Source organism: Apteryx rowi, unplaced genomic scaffold (genome assembly GCF_003343035.1).
Source record: "Apteryx rowi isolate R43461 unplaced genomic scaffold, aptRow1 scaffold_538, whole genome shotgun sequence".
Taxonomy (NCBI): Eukaryota; Metazoa; Chordata; class Aves; order Apterygiformes; family Apterygidae; genus Apteryx; species Apteryx rowi.
This window is the reverse complement of record NW_020450803.1, coordinates 54,013-76,915: the sequence shown is the minus strand read 5'-3', so window position 1 is coordinate 76,915 and position 22,903 is coordinate 54,013. Positions and strand designations below refer to the sequence as shown.

Below are 22,903 nucleotides of genomic sequence, written 5' to 3'. Positions count from 1 at the left end.
TATAGTTTTACTAGTCTGTGCTACTGCTTAGTTTGAATAACTGAAAGAAAGTGTCTGAGTCTTTTCTTTTAAACCTTTTGTTGTGTTTGGAATAGCAATACAACACAGCTAAAAGAAAAGTCAAAAAGGATTATTAGTTCTACCCCAAAGTATATTCACCAGCAGGAGGGTTTACCATTAACATACGCTGCATATTCCATAGCTCCGCAGCAAGAATAGATAACAAACAGTTTAAAAGTCCTTTTCCTAGAGTTTCTGGACTGTAAAATCTTCAGGATTGAAATGCTGAGTCCTTTTTCCTTTTGTCTGTCAGCACAATTCTTACCATCTGGAGCTAGTTTAGCAGAAAGGTGTGGATGTATATTTGTCTTTCAATCCACTCAATAAAATGTGACACATTGCTGTAAACTCCAGGTCCCAAAACCTTGGAAAAGCAGACAGAGCCCCAAGATGTTAAACCAAACAATGTCCAGCGCCCTGCAGGTTGCTCACACACAAGTGGTCCTCCACTGTCACCCTGCAACGTGAAAGGAAAAACAGTCTATAGGGGCTGCACATAGCCAACAGTCATATAGTTAAAGCTATGTCTCAATTTCTAGAAAGATTTGCTTTTCATAAGTAACTCAGCTGTAAAAACTGGCAGCTCAGCCAACCTATGTAGCAGTATAAAGCATTACCAGTATTTATTCCCTGTTACATTTGTACAAAAAAAGTAGCTGTGCAGGCTCACACTAATGAAAAAAATGCTAGTCTAATAATTAACTAATACATTTGAACCTTAGAATCTTCAAACAGCATTTCATAATCATAAACTGAAGTTAATTACACCAATAATAACAGATGTTGGGTTAAAATATGTAAACAGACCGTGAGAGCATTTCTACAGTAGATGAAGTATGCTATACCTAGTAAGTGCTATTCTACTTTAGATTTCTAAAAGCAATTGTGGCTGTGAGTTTCTTCTTAGAGTATCCTACCATGCAAGAGTCCACAGTGCCAGACTCATAGCCAGCACATAACATCCTGCTGGTGATGGTTTTCATGTCAAAGTATGACTGGCATTGTTCTAAGGAAATGATGCGAACTTCTCCTTCTTGAAGCTTAAAAGGCACTGAAAAACAGAATTAAACATTAAACTACACACATGGACAAATAGTTATAATGTCGCTTTGAGATAGGATAAATATTTCCATTAAGATAGATTTTAAATATTACTTATATATTAAAGGTAAGGAGAGAAGTACTCCCATTTAGCACAAAACTCAAGTGAAAGCAGATGATTTTTTGCACTGCTGCATCGTGGGATTCAGGATTCTCGCGCTCCCGAGCCAGAGGTGTATATTTGCATTCTGGAAAAGGACCAAGCACACGGGGCATTGTGTCACACTTCCACTTTATTGCACATTGGCACTGACAGATTGAGGAGGGAGAGCACCTTTATATGCTACATTATTACTTTTAAGATGGGGGCAGTATTGGACAGAAAACAGTAATGCAAGGGAGGTGGAGGAAAGGTTTGAGCCATCGTTCAATGGCAGAATCTCCCAGTTTTCCAGATATCTCCCATGTTCACACTTGGTATAATCACAGCTGTTTTGAGTTACAGTATGGGTAAATTTAACCTAGGGAGTGTATCAGGAAATCGTAATTCAAAAGTATTGAAATTATTTTAGAGCATTCAGGAGCCCGTAAAGGGCTTCTTCCTACTGTAAACAGCTGACCTAGCTCAAATTCAAAGGGAAACTGTTAAACCTAGAGCATGTAGTACTAAACCTTATGTAGCCGTGATGATTTTTTGCTGCTTTATAACATAAAAAGATTTGAAAACATTGCCACAACCACATTAGAGAGCAAAGAGCTTTTTCCACTGACCCATGGTACAAAAGCATCCTGTGTTATTTGTTCTGCCATTACATAAAAGCTAGTTTTAGATGGGTAGAACTGCTAGTAAACAGCCTGTCCCTCACAGATGCAATTTAAGTCTGTGCTCAGGAATACAGAACATGAATTTTCAGTTATAAATGGAACAATTTGTTCATTATTGCCACAAGTATGACCTGGCCACTAGAGGTGAAATGCCACCTGAAGCAATACTGAAAGGACAATTTCTTTCTCCAGTGTTCAGAATTACATCTTTCTCTAGTAATTACTATAACAGAGAAGGGGGAAGCACATTGGACTGAATGCAACAGAGCCAGGATATTTTGCATATGATGTATGCAGGCTCATTCTGTCAAAGCAAAGATTTGCATAAAAGTTACTGTCATGGGACCCAAGGATTACAGTGGCTACAGAACAAAAAAAACACAATAATGTTTCTGTTCAGCGAAACAAAAACAACACTTGTGATTATGCCTGGATGGAATAAACCATGTCACAAGCCCAGTGTGACACAGAGCCTTGGTTTAAGAAAATCAGTTCATTCAGCCTGTATGCCAATACTTTCAGTGCCTTCAGCCACTGCCTTCTGCTTTCGCTGAACTAAGACTGTTAGCTATACCCCATTGGTGATTTGATACCTTCTCAATATAGCGCTGAACACAGCCTAAATGAGCAAAATGATAACCATTTCAGGTGACTTTCCTGGTATGTGTTCCTAGATCCTCAACATTTTTGAAAAATCAAACCACTTACCTAAATGTGAACTTAGGAGCCTAAATTAGGCTACTGATTTAAAAAAGCAAGGCTCTGGACATAGCTAGATACCTTCATGAGTAATTACAGTTCCTTAGTATTTAATAAGATCCAGAAATAATGTAAGTGGATAAAGCTTTGTGATGGGATCACCTATTTGGTTAAGTCAGTAGAATTTCCAAGAATCCCCAAACTATTCATCTTACTTTTGTTGCCCATGTGTCCCCAGCCTGTGATGTAGCAGTAGGTATCTGGCTGAACCAACTGGTCCTTGCTGGGTAAACAGACAGGTCGTACATAACTCGTCTCATTGATATCTTCATTTAGTTCTACAATGCTGATATCATAGTCCACTACTGCTCTGTTGTAGCGTGGATGCAGGATAATGGTCTTCACTAGTCGGGTCTGCATGAAGCCTGATGGATGATCCAGATTGCTTATACCAAACACTACTTTCCAAACAGCTGCATTTTCTCTCCTTTGTAAAAAAAGGAAAAATGGGAAATTTCAATCAAGACAGTAAATGAAAATACATAACTGAGAATTTTTGTCTGACTTTTTGCACATTGCATTTCACAAAACATTGCACATACAAATACTACAAGAAAAACAAATACTTTAGGCATCACATCTAGGATCTGAGCAACAAAAGATAGTGCTTTCCATTTCCTTCCTGCTAGCTACCAAATGAATTCAAGCTCAGATTCTCAAAAGATAATGTAACCACCTGCTTGTTGTATTAAATGCCAAAGGTTCTCAAAATCATCCTGTGGATCCTGCCCAAGTAGTAGGTGCTCACTTGCTCGCTGCTGGGCATGTACAAAGTTCTCAGGGGATTACACTGTTGTTCAGTAACATGCTGCTGACAGCAGTAACTCAAGCTGAAGTCCCAAGTAAGTCTCAAAGAAGCAATTTAATTATGAAAATTAAATCTTTTATGATAGCCCTGGAAAAAGTTCCTTCTTATTTACCAGGCATCCAGTCTGTGGCAAGCACACTCTTTATGCCTAAGATCAAAGGTTACTTTGACTCTTACACACAATTGTTTAAGCCTCTTTTTTTTTTTTGGTAAATACCATGAATACAAAAAATGACGACTATGGTTCAAGTGGGAAGACTGAATTAGCATCAGTTGAGACATGTGAGAAAAACATGGACTTCTTGAAAGGCTCAGAGTGTGTCATCTCTTGATCATAACTGGTGGTAAGAAGTCACAGGTTCCGAATTAGTCTGTGATTCTAAAAACCCTCAAGAAAACCCTCAGCATTTTCACAATTAATGGAAGACAGTTAGTGCGACTAAGCACCTTTGCAGAGACTGAAGCTTAATCAAAGCAGTATAAATCAAAGCAGGCAAAAATTCAGCTTTTTTGCAAAGTAGTCAACAGAATTGTGGTTTCTATAATTTGTAATGAGTTTTGGTTGCTAAATAAAGGCTATTTTGATTTAAAAGTTACATGAAAATTCTATAATCTTTTTACTATCATGCTTAGTTTGTGATCAGTTTGTGAACATTTTTTCCATAATGCTTCATCATTAAGTGCTAAGAATATTCATATCCTATCATGTTTGTGAACATTATAAAAAAGCATTGCTCTGAGCAATGAGAAGTCACAGTTGGACTGTATTATTGTACAGTGAGGAAAAACAACTTAATGTCTTGGATGCTTTTATGTAATGCATTTCAAACAACTCTGGACAAAACATGGGGGACTATGCTAATGAAATTAGCCATGGACACCATACTTAATGTAGCTTTTTTCATTTATAACCTCTACAAGTATTCATGGCCATTTGCATTAATATTTTCTGCTGCATTACTGATGCATGGTCCTCATGTTTTGGATCCCAAACTTCACAAAATACTTTTGTCAAATGCACCAGAGCACTTAGAAAATATTTATAACTGTTGGGTTATCCAGCTTGGTTTGATAGATTTTGAAATATTTTGTATCGCGAAAACTCAGTAGTTTTAAACGGCAGTGTATAATGCACCATTATAGTAACCCACTCTGTAATACATATGATATCAACATCAGACAATGAATGAGCTTGCTGTTTATGTATGAAACAATACTATTAAAGAGTGTAAAGATGTCAGGCCTGGGGGAACATAGCCTCAGTCTCATCAGAGAGGCAGAAGAGAAGTTCATATAACTCCTCAATGAATATTAAACCAAGATACCTTAATATTTAAAAAACTTTTTGTCTCTTTCTTCTGTAAGGCATTTAGGATACAAATGTGAAAGAGATCTCTTACAATATAATACTCTAAGCTTACTTTGATATTATGTAGCCCTATATCAGGGGTAAATGAACAGCTCCAAAATGTAGTAGCAGTCTTTCTGCATTTGATAGAATGGGAGAATTTTTACTTTATACATCTGACAGCCACTTTATTTTTCACTAATTAGAGAAATCTCTTCCACATCAAATTCAGTAGCAGTCCAATATTTATGAAGGATCACCTCTAAATCCCACTCTTTAATTTAGATCACTAGAAAAAGTTCTTCCAAAGGTAAATAAATATTCCAGAAACTATTTAGCTGTACTTAAAAGCACATTAGACAGAAGAGGTCCTTTTGGGGGGGGTCCTTGTGCAGGACCCAAAATCTGATAAATAAAATGTTCTTGTTTGCATTTTTATTCAGGGTTAGTACTCTGTTAGTTTAGAAGGAAAGTTATCTAGGTTTGTCTTTGAAGTTTCTGTTTTGTTTTGTTTTTTATCCTGTCTCAGTGGAATCAGTTCCTCTTCAACATCCTTAGGGCTTGATATGATCAAGAGTTTCTGATACTGATTTTGATAGTCAGAACTGAGGTCTCTCCAATATTACTTTCTCTAGCATTTCCATAAATAGCCTTGCACTAAGATACTCATGCTATCACTGGTGACAACCACCTAGCAAAAAAGTACTTGCCAACTACATCAGGAAAAACACACTTTGATTATCTTTAGAAACCCAATTGAAAAACTCTGGTGCAAGACAAAACAAATAAGATAATAAGCTTCATTCCAAAATTTGTGTTTCATTAAAAAGAAATGGTGGTTAGCACTGAAAAGCCAACAATGATTAAGACAATTCTTAAGATACGCAAACTTCCCCTGCACTCCAGACAGTCCATCTACCACAGGACCTCAGATACCATGAGGCACTGAGTAGTGATTAATAATGACTTTTTAAATGATTGACAATCATAATAAAGAACCGGCAAGTGTGTAATTAGAAAAGACAGTGAACTTCAGTATGTCAGTTACACTGTGAGCAAATACGCATTTTTTATTTTCAGTAATGACCACAGCATTTTGTCCAGGGCCATTTCTATGCTGACTCCCAGAATGTTCTCTTTAATCTGTGGCATTTGTATGAGAGTTACAGGATTAGAGAGGATTAGTGTTTTGCTTTTTTTTCCCCTGAATTTTCTGCTGAAAGTCAAGTCTGCCTCTTTTACCTTTCATTAGCACTAGGCACCAGCAATGAATAATAAAGCATGTCAGAACCTCAGCTGATGTTGTTTTATACCGTTCGCTTTTCCTTTTAGTCTCCAAAAACAGGCCTCTGTGATTTGCCATTCTGCGAAGGTCATCACCTACCACCAATGTGTTTGGTGGAGGAGGGAGGACTTGGTAATTTTCAGTGCAAGTTATATCCAATTTGCACACAAACAGTAAAACTGTCTTAGCCCTTCTCACCCTTCAAAGCAATGCRCTACTGTCAAGACCCATCTCTTTGCAATCAAAACACAGCCACAAATGTGTCCACTTGGCTCACTCTGCAGAGAGCATTGCCATGGCCATCGGCCCGGGCGACTGGTCCTACCACCAAGGATCCTCTTGTTCATGCGAGCGGCTGGGCGACGGCCACAATCTAGTGAGGAACAGACACAGCAGGGATTTACTTGCTACCATGAACACAGAGTGTACAGGATGTTCTGGAAGAAGCCTGGACACAGAACAATACTAACAGTCATTAAATTACACTGAACAATACAATAAACAAAATCATCAATGATCACACATTAATATCCAACACACTGAACCATTTTAGTCCTTCCTTTACATCAAAGGATTTGCTCTCCTGAGATTAATTTTGATGGCTCAGCCTAGACAAATTAAAATACAAACCAAGCTAACATGAGGGAAGTTGGCCTTCTTTCTCTGAACAGCAGAGCTCCACAGCAGCCCTTGGGAAGGCTTCTTGGTTTTGTTTCATTGTGCTTCTGTCAGCTGCCAACATGTTTGGGCTACTTTGTACTATCCATAAGAACTGCTTCTGCAAAATTAGCTCAGCAATAAAAAGCCTTTGCTTAAGTCCAGGTCTCAGCCAAACATAACACTGTTTACTTATCTGCAAGACACAAAGCTTGCTTTATTCATGGAAATTACCAAGGGAAAATATTTGAAGATATTCTAGAACTCTACCCATTCTACTTTATATGTCACTCCCCTTGGGAATTGTATGAGAGTCCTATCTGCCAGAGAATTACTATTTTAAATATAGTTAGCCCTTCACCTTTGGTTTACTTTATATTCTGGATTTGTAAAGTGACAGACTGTTATTATTTATCCTCAGTCTGACGATAAATATTATCCTATTATTTATACTCAGTCTGTTTTAGAGAATGAATGAACACCATCAGTTTCTGCAATCAGCCTCCCAAGGGAGGATTCCTGCTATTGTATATGTGGGAGTTTAGTGGGAAGAAATAAATTGGAGCAATGGTGATTTGTAATTTCTAATTCTTACTGTGTTCCCTTAGGTAACTTCAGAGGGCAAACAGTTTTAAATGTACTGAAAGCAACATATGTTAGGAGCACACCTTTAACAGGCTCCTATGAGGTGTTTTTTTTCTGGTAAAAGTAGTAAATATTTTGATTAGTTTTCCAAATTTAGGTCTCACTTTGTGATTATTATTCCCAGTGTCGAGCTAATTTATATTTTTAAGTGTTTTTCAGCAATGCTATCCTTGTTTGTAGAAAATGATTTAATTCAAGATGAAGAATTTCTGTACTTTCAAACCACTTAAATTTACACAATCTGCTGTGCCCACAAATTTATCTATAGCTTTCTCCTTTAGGTTCCTCTGTTCCCTTGAGATTCACAGCTGCAAACAGATCACAGCTTAAACTTGCAGGTAAATAGCCTGCTAACCACTCTGGTGGTAAAGGATATTTTTGGCAACAAGGAAGTTCCCACAAAATTAATTTCTGAAACCTGACTGCTGACAAAATTCATTTTGTGGGAGTGAGAGCAGGACTAGGCTACTGCAATTGACAATCTACTGAGAAAGACAGGAAAAGCTGATGGAACTCAATACAGTAGAAAAAAAGCAATGCAAAACTGGAGGTTGCAGAGGTCTAGTGAAATTTCAAAATGCATCCACATTAAGCATCTTCATTTTTTAAAGTGTATTTTAACATATCTTGAAAAACATGTCTTAAGAGCCTAAATACAATTTGCTTTGTCTGTTTTGCCAGAAATATAGGTCTCTCTTACCTTCTTTAGTACAAAGAAGAGACACTTTGCTGCTGCTTCGACACATCTGCCTAAACATTGAAACAATAACATCATGGAAATCTCAATTAGTTGATGTAATTTTTGGTAATTTGCATATCAGCACAGATACTATAGCCGCTGTTATGAATCAGCTGTTAAAATACCCCCAAACTGTACAAAGAAACACAAAGACTTTCTTATACCAGAAACATCAACATCTCCCAGTGCCTGCATGGAGTCAATTCAAAATATTAGTTCAGCTTTTTAATGCACTTCATGACTGGGTGCTACATATTTTGCAGACTACCTCTTTCTCTGGGCACTGATCCAGCTCTGAGGTCAACTGAGAGGTGCGTTCTGTCAATTCTTAATTTATGGCACCTGAAAGCCCAGAGCCTGCTGTTTTCCTCTTCCTTACAGCTGAAGAATAGAATTTTTTTGGAACATCTTCAATGAAAATGTTTGCCCTAAAAGTTGGGGTATTTTGATAAAAACCCAGGAAGTTTGCAAAGGTATTAAGACAACAGAAAGTAATCATTTCTGTTGAAAATTTTCAAGTGGGAAAGGAAAGAATGAATTCTTTGTTAAAGGAAGGGGTATCCTTGTTGAAACAGAGACCACTGTGGCTCAACTATCTGATTGCCTTTTTATTTCCACCACCACCATTTCCACCACTTTTTTATTCCTAGCATGTATGTGCTTTTCTGAGGCAGACGCAGAGCTGAGTTAGACTGTATGCATGGATTAGCTATTCCCCAGGTAATTCTTTGAAGGCTGTAATTTCAGTAGGTAGGCAGTATTTTTAAAGTTGCAACTACTTAAAAAGAGGCTGCACTCAGTTTAAGTACTGCACTCAGTTAAGTACATACTAATGTGGGCACAACATCAGTGTGTCAACAAGCTCACCAGATTAGGGCAAGGACCCAGACCTGGATCTGTGTTTTGGCCAGGCCCCTGCCCCTTACATTCCCGATAGCCCACTCATATACTGTACAAATCAGCCTGCTCTCTGTTCCTCTTCAGCCTGAAAACACTGACCATAAAATTCTGTTCTGGGAGATGCATGGCCAGTTTCAAAAAAGATATTTGACTGTGCACAACTCTGAGGAGCATTTATACTGCATAAAAAAATACAGAATATAACTGAGACCAGGCACACTCATGAGAATAGATTACTCCCCTCCCTGGAAGTTTCTTTGACTTGTGATCAAATAGCCAGTCTCCCAAAAGACTATAAGCTATTCTGTGCACAATGCCTGCGTTGACATACCTGCTCAACAAACTTCTATGAAAATACTAGTTTTTGCCAAAGTTTCTGGCGCAGACATTTTACATACTGAAGTTGATCCAGATGAATATACCTGGACTGTGGAGCTCAGGAGCACTTCCCAGCTCTTGGGCTTGTCCTAGCTTCATGCTGGGAAGGGACCAAATGCATATTATTCCCTGCAAAATTTGCTTTGTACTGGAAGGGAAGCCAAGCATGAGAGAAGAGAGGAAGCCTTGATGTGCCCCAGCATGCCCTTCAGTTGGATGCCTGGGAGATCAGACTGTGGGTGCACCTGCTCTGCAGCTTGCCCACAGCCAGGGAGCTCCAGGCAGCCTGACACAGTCAAAAGAAAATGGCCTCAATCTTCATGCAAGACCTTAGCTTCTGACCTTGTTGTTACCCATTTTTCAGATTCTGGGAGACTGCAACATCTGTTCCTACATGTTACTTTCATCTCTGTAATGGCTCTATCAATTATCCTCATTACTGATGTCTTCTCTGCTTTAATTTGCACTGGGGGTGAGACTAGATCTTCTGATAAGTAACTCAGAGGCTCCAACCTATCCCCTCCCAGGTAGATCCCAGATGACCACTTTCAAATGTGGCAAAGCACCTTGAAATTCCTGCTTTGCACTTTAATAGCCTAACAGAATATGATCATGAACCTTCCTTTGCATCTGGTAACAGCCTAGGATGTTTATTATTGTATTATTCTAGAGAAAGGAAAAGAAAGAGAACAATAAAATTTTTAAGTATCAGGAACCACCCTATAATGGTCCTTTTCCTAGATGAATAGATACAAATAAACTTAAATCAGTGGGTAAAACACTGATGTAAAACAGAACTACTACAAAACTGATATGTAGGAAAACATATGCAGACACTTGCAGACACAATCTCATTCAGTTTTCTTCTGCTGAATAAATCAGCCACTGCAGAAAAGGATCCCTACAGATCATAATGGATCACTACAAAAAAAAAAGTAGGTGTATTCCTCAGATCTGCTTCTTCACACATGTATTGTACCTCTGCCATCTGCACTTAGCCAAGTCATTTTTTTCTTGTGAAATAGAAGTATTTTCTCTGGAGGAAGGATGTTTTGGAAGCCTGTTCTGAAATCTCTTTCTAGGCATTTGAAAGAGGAAACAACAGACCTACTTTTTGAAGAACAGAGTCACAGATGCAGCCACAGATGGCTCTCCCACCGTTTTGTTCTCAATGCTTGAACGAGTTCATTGGCTCTTTAGTCTGATAGTCACACTTTGATTGTCTCAACCATGACTGAAGCCTGGCTCACTGAAATGCTGTTAGACTTGCAGAATGGGGGCCTGAGGATTCACAAGGCTGACCCAAAAGAGACTACAGTTCTAATAAATATTAAAATCATCATAGACTGCATCTTAAAAAGTCACATGAGTATATACTGGGATTTATATGCAGATACCTTGGGGAAAAAAGAGCTTACCAAAAGAGTCTGTCATCCTTCACTGGTACATGACTATCCACAGAAGTGAAATAAGACCTCATTTAACTGTTCCTTACCCATTCACTAGAAGTGCATGTAAAGTGGATGCATTTTTATTCTTCCAATTTGAGTGCAGATTCAGCCATTTGTGATGCTGCATTTCCTCATTTTCTTGTACAATTTTTGTTTTAGATGGTCCTCTGAAACAAATAAAAGATATTTTTAGATATTCCAGTATGTCCCTATGTTACAGTTATGAAGGGGAAGAGGCTTTAATACCTCCTGTTTACTCCAAAGATACACAGTTGAAAGGTATTTCAAAACCAGCCGTGGTAGAATTATAGTTTGGGGCATGAAATCACCTCAAGAAGCCCGGCCAGCTAACATCATAGCTAACATCACAGGTCACTCAAGTAGTATTTTCTGACAACTGTAAGGAAGAACAAGTAGTAGGATTGGAAACTGCAAGAATCTTCTGGTGGTATTTTCTATACCGCACGCATACCTTTACTTGTTTCATTAATGCTATATTTGACTAGTGAAAATGTCTTAATTTAAGATTTTTTCTCTACACCTTTCTTTTCACATTTGCTTTCATTTGCCCATTATTTGTCTGTTTAGATTGTTTTCTTACCAAATTACTATTGGAAGTAATAATTAGTTGATAGCTTGTTGCTATTCAAGACGATCAAGTCAACCACTCATGACAAATTTAAAAACATCATGAAATCAATAATCTCTTAAATTAAATGTGGGACTCAACAGCATATTGGTGTTCACAAATGTATAAATTCAATTTTCCTCTTATTTTAGCTGTGGCTATTAAAATATTCCATCTTTCTCCATAGTTCTTCATTGTGAGAAAACTGGTAAAAAGAATCAAACCCTCAGTCACTTGATTGGGTCTTGAAGATTCATCAAATTTTCATCATGACAGTATTAATTATTCTCCTAGATTAATTCCTACTTCAGAGGAACAACAGGATTATATTTAAAAAGCATGTATTAAAGCAAAAATGTATCTTCTTTTCAACTTTTATGTTTAACACAAGCATATTTAACTGACTGTGGGAAAACAAAAAGATCAAATGCAAAAGGAAGTGTCAGACTAGCCTAACCCAGAATATTATTATTGTCTCTTACAGAAAATTTTCTCTAATATGTATTTTAGGCTGATTTTAAACAACTGCCAACAGCTCCATGGGCATACAGAACAGGTCAGAAATGATGCAGAAAAACTCTGATCTACCCCATTTCTAGCCACAATCTTATTGCAGTATCTGGAAGGCAAGGTTCACATGATGGTAACACAATACTGTACATGAAGTTCCATCAGAATCTACACAGCAGAGACAAGAGAGTCTAACGTTTACCCCTTACTGAAACAGAGATGATGACTGCTAAAAATCAATACATATTTTGAGAATGGGGGTAAGAAAGGAAAAAAGGAAATAACTATTTATAGGGGAAGATATTAGTGGGGCAAATTATTTGCATGGCAAATCTAGAGGAGCTGGGTGGGACAAAGTGATGGGAGAGTTATGTTATTGTAAATATCTATAATAATAATAATAATAATAATATCTGTTGTTTTAAGAACTAAATTTTTCATCTTGTTGATCAGCTCTACAGGAATATGCAATTCCCAGGTAATCTAAGAATTCTCTATGACTTTTAAAACCCTTTCATTTACAGGTATGTACAGTCCTTAAGGCACACAACTAAGGACTTCTTTATACAAGCTAATACTTTAAGGCTCCTTATGTCTATTATAAAGACAAGTTAATAATAATAATATAACTTAAGTGTGCAGTTTATGGCATCCAGTGTACTTAGTTTGATACCAAGTGGAAGGAACTGAGTGAAGCTTCTGGTGCAGCCCCCCATTTGTACTGCCCTACATGCATCTATACAGTAGGACTCCTAGGTTCCTCTGGCAGATGAATCCCCATGCAGCTGTACCATTGCACATTGGGTAACCATACCACTGACTGCATGGCATCAGCACAGCAATACAGCTAAATGATTCCTTTATTAAAGCAATTTAGTCTGACACTAAGTCTAAGTCCTCATGTTACCTATTCAGGACTATTGTATTCAGATGAGCACTTTTTGTAGTGCTCTAAATTGTGGTGAAATACAGAGATTTTTTTATTAAAGTCTATTTTTTGATTATTTTGATCAGTATTTTGATTATTCAAGTCTACTGTATTTTGATTATTAAATTTGATTAATAAAGTAAATTTTGATTACTTTTGATTGTTTTGATTATTAAAGTCCACTGGAAAGGTGTTCTAGCAAAAGTAAAGTCTTATGCTGAGAACTTACAGCAGACTTTTATTTTTAGCGAGGGAATATTGTTTCTACAGTTCCCTGCCTCCAAAAAATATAATAAACAGATCTTCATCTGTATAACAGGTAGAAGAAAAGAGTTTTTTTTCTTAAACTTCTATCTTTGGAAATTCATAAAAATTTAACAGTAAATAGCAGTCTCAGTCTTAATAATAATATTTGAAAACATCTCTGAGTCCAAGCTGTCTACTTTGTTAAACAAAACCAATCACAGGTGATAATGTCAAACCTGGCATTCCACAGCAAATTAACAGAAATCTCAAAGTAAGTTAGCATGGTTTCACTAAGAGTGTTTTCCTACATCCACTTCTTCAGTATAGTTTTTGCCTGGTAGACTCAAAACAGTGAAAAAAATTGCTGTTTTGGTACATCGGAATTGCTAGATGGAAAAAAGAGTGTATTTTTGAACTAGCTCTACAAGTCATACATCTTTCCAGTACAGAAACATCCACGATTAACCATCAAAGGAACAACAGAATATCTCACACTCCCTGTCAGCTGTGAGAAGGATTTCCAAGGACTGCTCTCCCGAACGCCAGTCATGCCAAATTCTAAATCCTAGCTTGTGGAAAAGAGAATGAGAGAAGTTCACAAAAAGTATGAAGGGCCCTGAAAAATCACCTTTCAGACCAAACCTCTCATGACAGTACACAGCAATGCCAGCCAGGTTATTAGTTTGTCTCTAAAGTCTGTTTTGCAGTATTATCTGTACTTCTTTTTAAATACTTACTAAAGTGCAGTATCCTTTAGCCAGCTGATTGCACAAATTAATGAAGGTCTAAGCATGATGTTTTATGGTAAAGTTGTTGTCAGTGCAACCATATGGAAATGTTTTCAACAGGACTGGCAGAATTAACTAGACTCTGAGGTCTTACCCCTTGATCCTGTCTGCTACATGACTTATTTCTTGGACCCTCCTCTGGGCATATTAAACAACTATCACTCCATGATCTACTACCCCAAAAGTGTAGGCAGATATTAACAAGCATTTTTAAAGTTTGTGTTTTTTCCTCATTTAAAAAAAAAGCTCTTTTTGAAGCAAACAGCTTTCTCCATCAGTGCCTCCTTATGGTAAACACATATAGCTGTCCCCTTTTCTAGTTTCCAGCATTTTCGCATTCTTTCTCCCACCAAATATACACAAATTTGATTTTCTCTTAAGATGACAATCTGCATTATAATCTTCTGGGAATAGTTATGTTCAACATTCACATTTGTGCACAGTGATATTTTATGTGTTTTTAACCAAGTATCTGATCTACAAAACAGATAACAGAAAAAGTTACAAACGACATGTTGTATCTGGCTATAAACCTATATTATCCCAAATACTACATTTTTTTTGAAATTTTTAATTTTAGACTACAGTTCAGGATACTATATTCACCATTAAACAGATATGCACTTCTAAAACCAGGCCCCCATCCTAAAAGACAGTTAAGCCTAAAAGCCTCAGTTGTAGCTGAAGAAAAGCTGAAGAAACATGAAGAAAATGATGGGCATTCATCTGGGCATTCTGGGCAGAGACCAGAACATACTGAGAACTTCCAGGGAGTTGGGGGGCATGAGCTAAAAATGTTTGAGGAGTGAGGATTCAGGCCAGTCTGGTGTTTTGGGTGAATATACAGCCTATTGGCATCCAGGGAGAAGCTGCTATGCCATGCCTATACATTACAATAGAGACTGCAAAGCACTCAGATCAGGAGGGAGGAAAAGCAGCATCAGTCATTTTACCCAGGCTCATTCTGTCCTTCAGTCACACAACCGGCAGCAAGCTGTACGCTGCCCCTCTTGGAGCTGTAGCACAGAATTTTTTTTGCAGGCACAGCCTGAAGAAAAGGGAAGAAGGATCTTTCAACTGACAGTGCCATTCAATTCCTGGTATGTATTCTCTTCATACAAATATTTTCTTTTACTGAATTTCTGACAGACCTCAATAATGCATTTTAAGTTACTAATAAAGCATTTTGAATAAAATAAGGCTATAGCTGCTAATTACTTGAAGATTTCAATCTGAGGTTGAAATCAGCTCTCTTTCCAAAGTTTCATGTCAGTGGCCTTCCAGACTTGGCCTAAATTAAGTTAATTTGCACAAAAGTCATGTGTGTGGTCATATGTAATATCTTTCAAGATTTTAGGCAGCCAAATAAAGAAGCTTTTTATCACACATTTTCACAAGGCTCTTCTACTTCTTGCAAAGTTTTCTTTTTGTTTCTTTCCTTTGGTTTGCATATTACAGAGCAGCTTTATTCAGAAACTTGTTGTTGATTTTAGATTAATTATTACCTCCACTGCAAAAATTACCAAAATTGAAACCGTATTTTTTGGTTGAAACCATATTTACCTGGAATACAGTGTGCAGTTCTGGGGACCCTCAGTTCAAGAGGGATATTTAGAAAGTGTATAGGGTCCTGCAAAAGGCCACCAAAGTGTCTAGGGGCCTGGAGCACTTATGTACAAGGAGAGGTTTGAGGGAGCTGGACTGGTTTAGTCCTGAGAAAAGGAAGCTAAGGAGCAATCCAAAAGCAACTTCCAGCTACTTAAAGAGGAGTTACAATGGTGATGGAATCAAACTTTCTCAGTGGCGGCACACAGTAAAACAAGGTGAAATTGCCTACAGTTGCAGCTTGGGAGATTCACAGCAGATGATAGGAAACACTTTTTCACCAGGAGGGTAGCGCAGCCCTGGAACAGAGTGACTGTGGAATCTCAGTCCCTCACGGTTTTCAAGACTTGGCTAGACAAAGCAGTTGCTGAGCTGATCTCACATTGGTTATAGTCCTGCTTCACTTGGGAGTTGCACTAGATGATCTCCAGATGTCTGTTACAATCAGCATTTTTATGATTCTGGTGCACAGAACAAATACACTGTAATAGAAGTACTTATGCCAAAGAGCTTAATCTTAAAAAATGCTGACAGTTATTAGAACAAGTTTTTCACATGTTAGAACATCTTCTAACATTATAATATAGTGACTGAAATATCTACATCATTTAAACAACTTTGTCAGTGATACCTGCAAACACAAGACATTCATATCGTGGTAACAGTCATACAGGCTTTTTGGGTGGTGAACTTTGGACCAGATCCTCCAGCAGAGTTTCAAAATAACTTACATATCCTGCCAGAATCCACTTGACTGCATAATAACTCATGGTAATATTTCCATGGAATGATTTGAGTACTGAAATGCATTATAAGGTCATTTTAACACCCATGGGGTTCTAAGAATCTATTACTGTATAGATCACAGAAATTTAATGGATTGTCTCATGTGGGTATTAAATATCTGAAATAAAGCTTTATGTCCAAAACAACTGTGCTAAAACTTCTGAGCTCCCAGCCACTCAAACAACAGTCTAATTAATACACTTTAGGGTGCCTGTAATCTCAGTCTATGGACTTCTTAAAAGCCATGTCAAATGTACCATAATTAGCTAAGTTTATAACAGATGCAACTGCAGACAGCAATGTTCTACATTTGACCATGCCATTGAGCTCTATGAACTGATTCAAATAACTAGCTTAATGGTAACACTTGAGCTACAACTTAAGCTGTGTAGTAAAAGACAGGTATATCTTTTCCTCAAGTTTCTACTAGGTCGTCTGCCTTATTTTTAACAATGAGATAGGATTAGGATGCTATTGAAAAAATTCCTTCCAGAAGTCCTTCTCTCACTAAACAGTTAACCAAAGCAAAAATGTCAGTTGAAAGGGACATTTCAATAATCCCAAAACCAGATTCCTTCTCTCTTCAAAGTAACAGTAACATTCCTAGATTCAACTTCTATAATTACATTGTTTTAAGAYTCATGTGAGAGCAGGGCAGGCTTGAAAGAAGCAGCCTTGTGTTGTACCAGAAGGCAATGAATAACATATGCATGGACACTAATATATAACAAACTAGGTCTATTTCAGAATTGGAATAGCATGTGCTTCCTGTCTGTACTTACAGGTGAATTTAAGATATTTCTTACTCTTGAACAGAGCTCTATAAAGCCATGGCTGCACCATGGAATACGAAGAAATAGATCAAAACCTTAATTTTAACAGCACTGAAATCAGAAGAAATGTATCTCGAAATTTAATGTGAAAAGAAGCAGAGACATAGAAAATGGAAATTTAAAAAGTCAGAGCATTTGTAGAAAACTAAAACATGTATGACTAAATAATTGTTAAAATTTTGGATGGAATGTACATAATCATTATGATATTTTCAGATTTCAGAATGCCTACATTCTTATGCCCTAACTGAAAGACTATTCTACCCTATCAGAAATGACTTAACATGTAATTATGTTGAAAAAGATTCATATGCTAGCTTTTTCTCTGCCATTAGAGTCACTGAAAGTTATAGAATTGCTAATGTATAATTTTGTAGCTAAACTGAGCAAAAAACATTTTGGGCCAATCTAAATTTAAAATTTGAAATATAATTCAGATTTTGTTAGCTGGAAGCCTTAATTCAACTTAAAATTAGATTTAAAGTCTTTCATTTAAGCTATTTTAAAAAGATGTAGGTCACGTTTGACACAAAAATACTGCTTTGAAACAAAATGTTAAGTGTTTCATTTTAAGATGTTGAAACAAAATACCTTGACTTTTCAACCTTTTTTTGCTGCCAAAACTATTCATTGAATTTAAAAATAAAATTTACTATAATTTTCTTTCAATATTGCACTTTACAGCAATTTTATCGTTCATTGAAAAATGTTCACATAGTTCTACTGGTAATAATGCATTAGTCACAAAAAACAGTTCAACCTGCAGTTAACAGAATGAATTTCCAGGTCTGACAGTAAGAACTAACATCTGTTTAATTTTAAACTGAGCAAATTTGATTTGGAAGTCACTGGGGAAAAAAAATTTGGATTCTATAATGTCATTTATACAAGTTATAACATAACATAGTTTGAAAAAAGTGTTTGTGACCAATTGTTAGAATAACAACCTTTGTTTGGTTGGCAGTATTCATATGTCTTTTTATTTTAGTCAAACAATAATAACAATTACTTTTTTACTTAAATAAAAAAGTACCCAATCATAGAGCTAAAACAGTGCTGTATGAGGTAAATGAAAATATGATTAATGACTATTTGAAGCAACTGTCACAATTTGCAAGGAATTATTAGGTTAAAATTTCTTCAAAAAAAGCCTTCTCCAAATAATTTTATATGAAATTTAAAACTACATGCGTGCATGAAAGATGAGGCATAAACTATCAAATATAATCTAATAAATCTGTAATATACTGCTTAAAATCTATGTATTCTATGTATAACTGGGGTTTAACACTGTTCTATGGTTTCTCAAAACTATTAAACTAAAGTCTCCCACGTCAACCACAACTTGCACTGTTATTTTTGGTAAATCTCATTTAATAGAATTATTTGCTGCTCCTCTTAATAAAAAAAATGTAATCTGGAGAATTCTGTGTTTTTTTATTCTAGTACTTTCAAAGATTTAATAGAATACACTGCTGCCATGGACAATATGGATGTATTCAAGGTAGGTCAGACATATTTTACATTCTTTTGAGTGGATTTAGAATTCCCAGTTGAATTAATGAATTGAAATACTTCATTCACGGCAAGGAATTTGATTTACTAACTGTCATGTTTATCCTTGGAGAAAATAAAGTGGGGTAAATTCAGAAGTTCAAAGTTCTAATGTGGATAGGGCACAAGCATTGCATTTTTGTTTTCTGTGATGTTTCTAAACAAGTAAGACACTATACTCAACTTTCATTATTTCTGATGCAAGAATAGTCAGAAAGTAGTTAGACAGCATAATAATTCATGTTAGAAAAAAGAATACTGGTCCAGCAGCTTGAATTGCTCAGTTCAGCAAATACTATTAAAGAATATTGTACCAAAGGGATAGAGTGAGAAAGCATTAGGAAAGATGAAGCCAGGCAGGAGCAAGAGATTATCCTTTCCCTTGCACAAACCCACACACAGTGCATGCTACGGCAGGGGAAAGGAGGAAAAGGAATTACCTATTGCAGTGGATTACCAGTGGCCCGGCCTCCAGGACAGGGAGCAGCAGCAACAGCAAGTAACAGCTTATACTGTAGGGTTTTTGTTTGTTTGTTTGTTTGTTTTTGGGGGGGGGATTGTTTTTTACAAAAGCTCACTTGGGAAACAGCTATGCTTTTACGCTTATACTGCTAGATCAGACCAAGCAGTTCCGATGAAATTCCTCCTTACTCAGCTGCGTACAATCTGCTGAAGTTATCATTACGACATTTGTCATCTCATTCTAGTGCAGGAAAGAAAGAAAAACTATTCCCTGAATTTCCATAGAGTAATCAAACAACTCCACTAGCTTCTGTTTTTGCCAAATTTCAGGTCTGAGCAGACCATGGTTTTTATCAGTTTCATCAACAAAAATGTGGACTTCAGAGTATGTGAAAACGGTTTTCTTCAGCTAAACACCAAGACAAATCTACAGTCTTCTGAACATAATACAATATTCTGAACATGTATAATACGTCCATATTCAGCAACACAGTCTCTGCAGCAAACCAGTGATATATCTAATGACTGATGTGAGCACTGACGGTAATTTTTCCCTCTGTTCTCTACCTGTGGTACCAGGAAACCTAATTGCCAGAGACATGCTTTACAGTATTTAAATTCTGGGCTCAGTAGGAGGCCTCTGAACAAAATTATCCATGCTGAGATGAATGGGCAGTCATATCAGATGATCCAATAGTCCCTGCTGGCTGCAAACTTTATGAAATGTAACACTTGAACTATAAAAACAGTTCCAGTTAGGCTCTTGGCGTTATAAACAAAAGTTCAGCTCATGGATAACATTCTTTCTGTGCTAGAGGAAAACCTATGAACTGCTAAGTACACACACTGCAGAGCCTGAGCAACAGCCCTCACTAGTCCGAAGCCTTGCACACAATGCTTGGAACTTGCACAGTTTTCTGTGATGTTGCATCACGTAACTGCGTTGTGCTGTGGAAAAGCACAACACCCGTGGAATTAGAATTGGCCAACAACCAGGAACATAACCTGAGTTTAGCACAATAGGCAGAATAGAATTACCTTTAGTGCTGCTTCAGACACAGTGCTTATACTTCCCAAACAGAGAAACAATTTGATATTAGATAAAATGTGTTACTTCTATTAGCTAAACTAACCTAACTTTAACCACTGTCATTAAATTCTCTTTATCTTTTTCAGATTAATTTAGTCTGAACAATTAAAAATATCCACAAGCTGTTAGAAATGCGTTGTTTCATATTTCAAACATCACAACATTATATAGTAATTGAGATTTGTCATTTGGGAAAACAGCAGTCACAGATATCAGTTATATGTTGCAGAGCTATACAGCAAGTAAAAATGCTATACATTCACTGTAATTCCCAACCTAAGATATTAAATCTCAGCTTTGAATCTCATGTGCACTATTTTGCTCTAAGAATAAACAGGAGAACTATTAAACCAAAATAAAGTGTCAGCATAAGCCATTATTAAATAAATTTGCACAGCTACCCAGCTGGTGGTTTTTGGAATGTGGCATAATATGGACAGAATTTCTATGTTCACAGCTTTAATTTTCTGAAGGACTAAAATGAAATATTTCCAAGTAGGAACATCTGAAGAAAAGCACAGCTCAAACTATGCTATCTTTAAAACAAAACACGAAAAATTTTAAGGAAAAATGATTTTTTTCATCATTATTTGAGCTTTATACAGTATACAGTCTAATTCCCATGTACCCTCAATGCTGACTGGATATAACTTACAGAATATGCCAAAGTTATCAAAATTATGTTCAGATTTTCTTGTTATTATAAGTCTAATAAATAATGCTGGAGATAATGAAAACAGATGATGTCTATGGCTTTAAGTCCGATTTCACAGTGGTATGAAGCCCCATTGCATTATTTAATCGTCTACCCTTCCACATAGAAAATGTTACCCTCTGTGACATTTTCACTGAATCCCTAAGCAATATTAAAAGAAGAGTTAAATAATTTATATTAACTCAAATTACTCCTTTCTGAAATTAGTTCTGATGCATGCATTATAATCTTTGGGGTTTTTTATAGATCATCTTCACAGCTAATTTACTGCATGTTCTGCAGCGCCACTTCCTACACACTGGGAGAATAGCTAAGAAAATCAAGCTTCAAGTGGCTGACAAAATCAGGCATTAAGAACGGGAAATAAAAATACTGCTTTGGTTTTCTGAAGTACTGGAAGGAAGAATTAAAACTGTGTATTACAGACAAACTGGTCATAAAATTCAGATTTAAATTGAAACTTTCCACAGCTCTTCACACAATCACCTGTTACTACAAAAAAGGATTTACAGAAAAATTGTCACTATTCCCCTGTTAGAAAATGGATTTGTGAAATTTAAGAAATATTTTTGTCTCATATATTGTCTTAAAAGTGATAGGGTTGATCATTACTTCTGTAAGCAAGCCTTGCTGAAGGAGCAGGAAGAAGCAAGTTTCTGCTCATGCTAACTTCAGTCTAGACACACCTCTGAGAAAAGGAAGGAATCAGAGGTCTTGTGACAATTGAATATCTATTACATTTTCCTAAGAGCAAGTGTTACAGGAAGATAAGAAAATTTGATGCTAAGGCTATTGGATTAGAATATTAAGAAAAAAAAGCATGATTAGATACTGAGACCATCAGTTTATTCTTAGACAACAAAGAAGTAGTAAAAGCAATAACTATTTTTGAAGATACCAAAGGAGTTTAAGCCTATTAGAAAGTTATATAAAAGTTAAAGCATAAAGATAACGTCAATATTATTTAAATATATTAAACTAGCTAGAGTAGTATAGAACTGCTGTGTTAGAATGGCGGACTGTCCATTCAATACAAGTGGTCTGCGTATTCATGGGCATGTGTTAGAACTGATGTCAAGCATCCTTGTAATGCAAGATGATACAGAGTAGGTTAAGAGCAGACACTGTAACCCAAGCTCTTTATCCTCATGTGTTTTTTGGGAAAGGTACAAACAAGAAGATTGCACATGAGTATAGGTAGTGGTAAAAGGCAGATAGACTCCAGTCCGGGGACCAGACACTGGCAAAAAATATCCTTCTATACCCTCAGGCTTATCTATCCTTAGTAGAAGACAGCTTTGGATATCAAAGCAAATGAACTTGTTTTGATAGCCAACAATTATACTTTGCATCAAGTATTCCATAAAGTAACTATTATTTTAGTATGCATGCAGTAAGAGGCATAGAAGCTGTTCTTTTTCTGAGGTCCACACAGAAAAATTTATCATCATCAATTTGTTGTTCAGAGATACCTAAATTAAATATATCTGGTTGCCTAGCTCACAATATTTATTGCAGAACCCAAATGAACATACAGAAATTCTCTTGTGTTTCATAAAACAATTCCACTTTAATTGTTTAGGAATACATAGAGTATCACATTTCCAAGTGATTCTGAACCTCAGAAATAACTGCAAGTTCATATATTGAGGCTAAGCAAGAGATTATTATCTTTTCAACACACTCTTTAATAACAACTGGGCAATTAATGTTTGTAAAATGGTAAACAGTGCCTAGATTTTATTAGCTTTTGCTCCTGCCACTGTTCAAACAATTTCGTTCCCCTTTTCTCTATGAACTCTTTCCATCCTCAGTCCATACTAACATTGCAGGGGTCGTGGTGATCAATGATCATTCGCAAA

The 22,903-nt window shown here is 36.5% G+C and overlaps 1 protein-coding gene across 1 annotated transcript in view; it reads right to left on the bottom strand.

Annotated features, from left to right (window-relative positions):
- Window positions 1-334: 334 nt before the first annotated feature.
- The window catches only part of CORIN (corin, serine peptidase), a gene marked incomplete at its 5' end in the record, with an annotated part of 74,655 nt that continues 52,086 nt past the window's right edge, over window positions 335-22,903 (bottom strand). Inside the window, 6 exons of the mRNA XM_026081150.1 lie at window positions 335-517; window positions 978-1,111; window positions 2,841-3,112; window positions 6,325-6,499; window positions 8,129-8,178; window positions 10,941-11,063. Coding sequence (XP_025936935.1) covers window positions 335-517; window positions 978-1,111; window positions 2,841-3,112; window positions 6,325-6,499; window positions 8,129-8,178; window positions 10,941-11,063 — 937 coding nt within the window. The remainder of the gene's footprint in view (window positions 518-977; window positions 1,112-2,840; window positions 3,113-6,324; window positions 6,500-8,128; window positions 8,179-10,940; window positions 11,064-22,903) is intronic.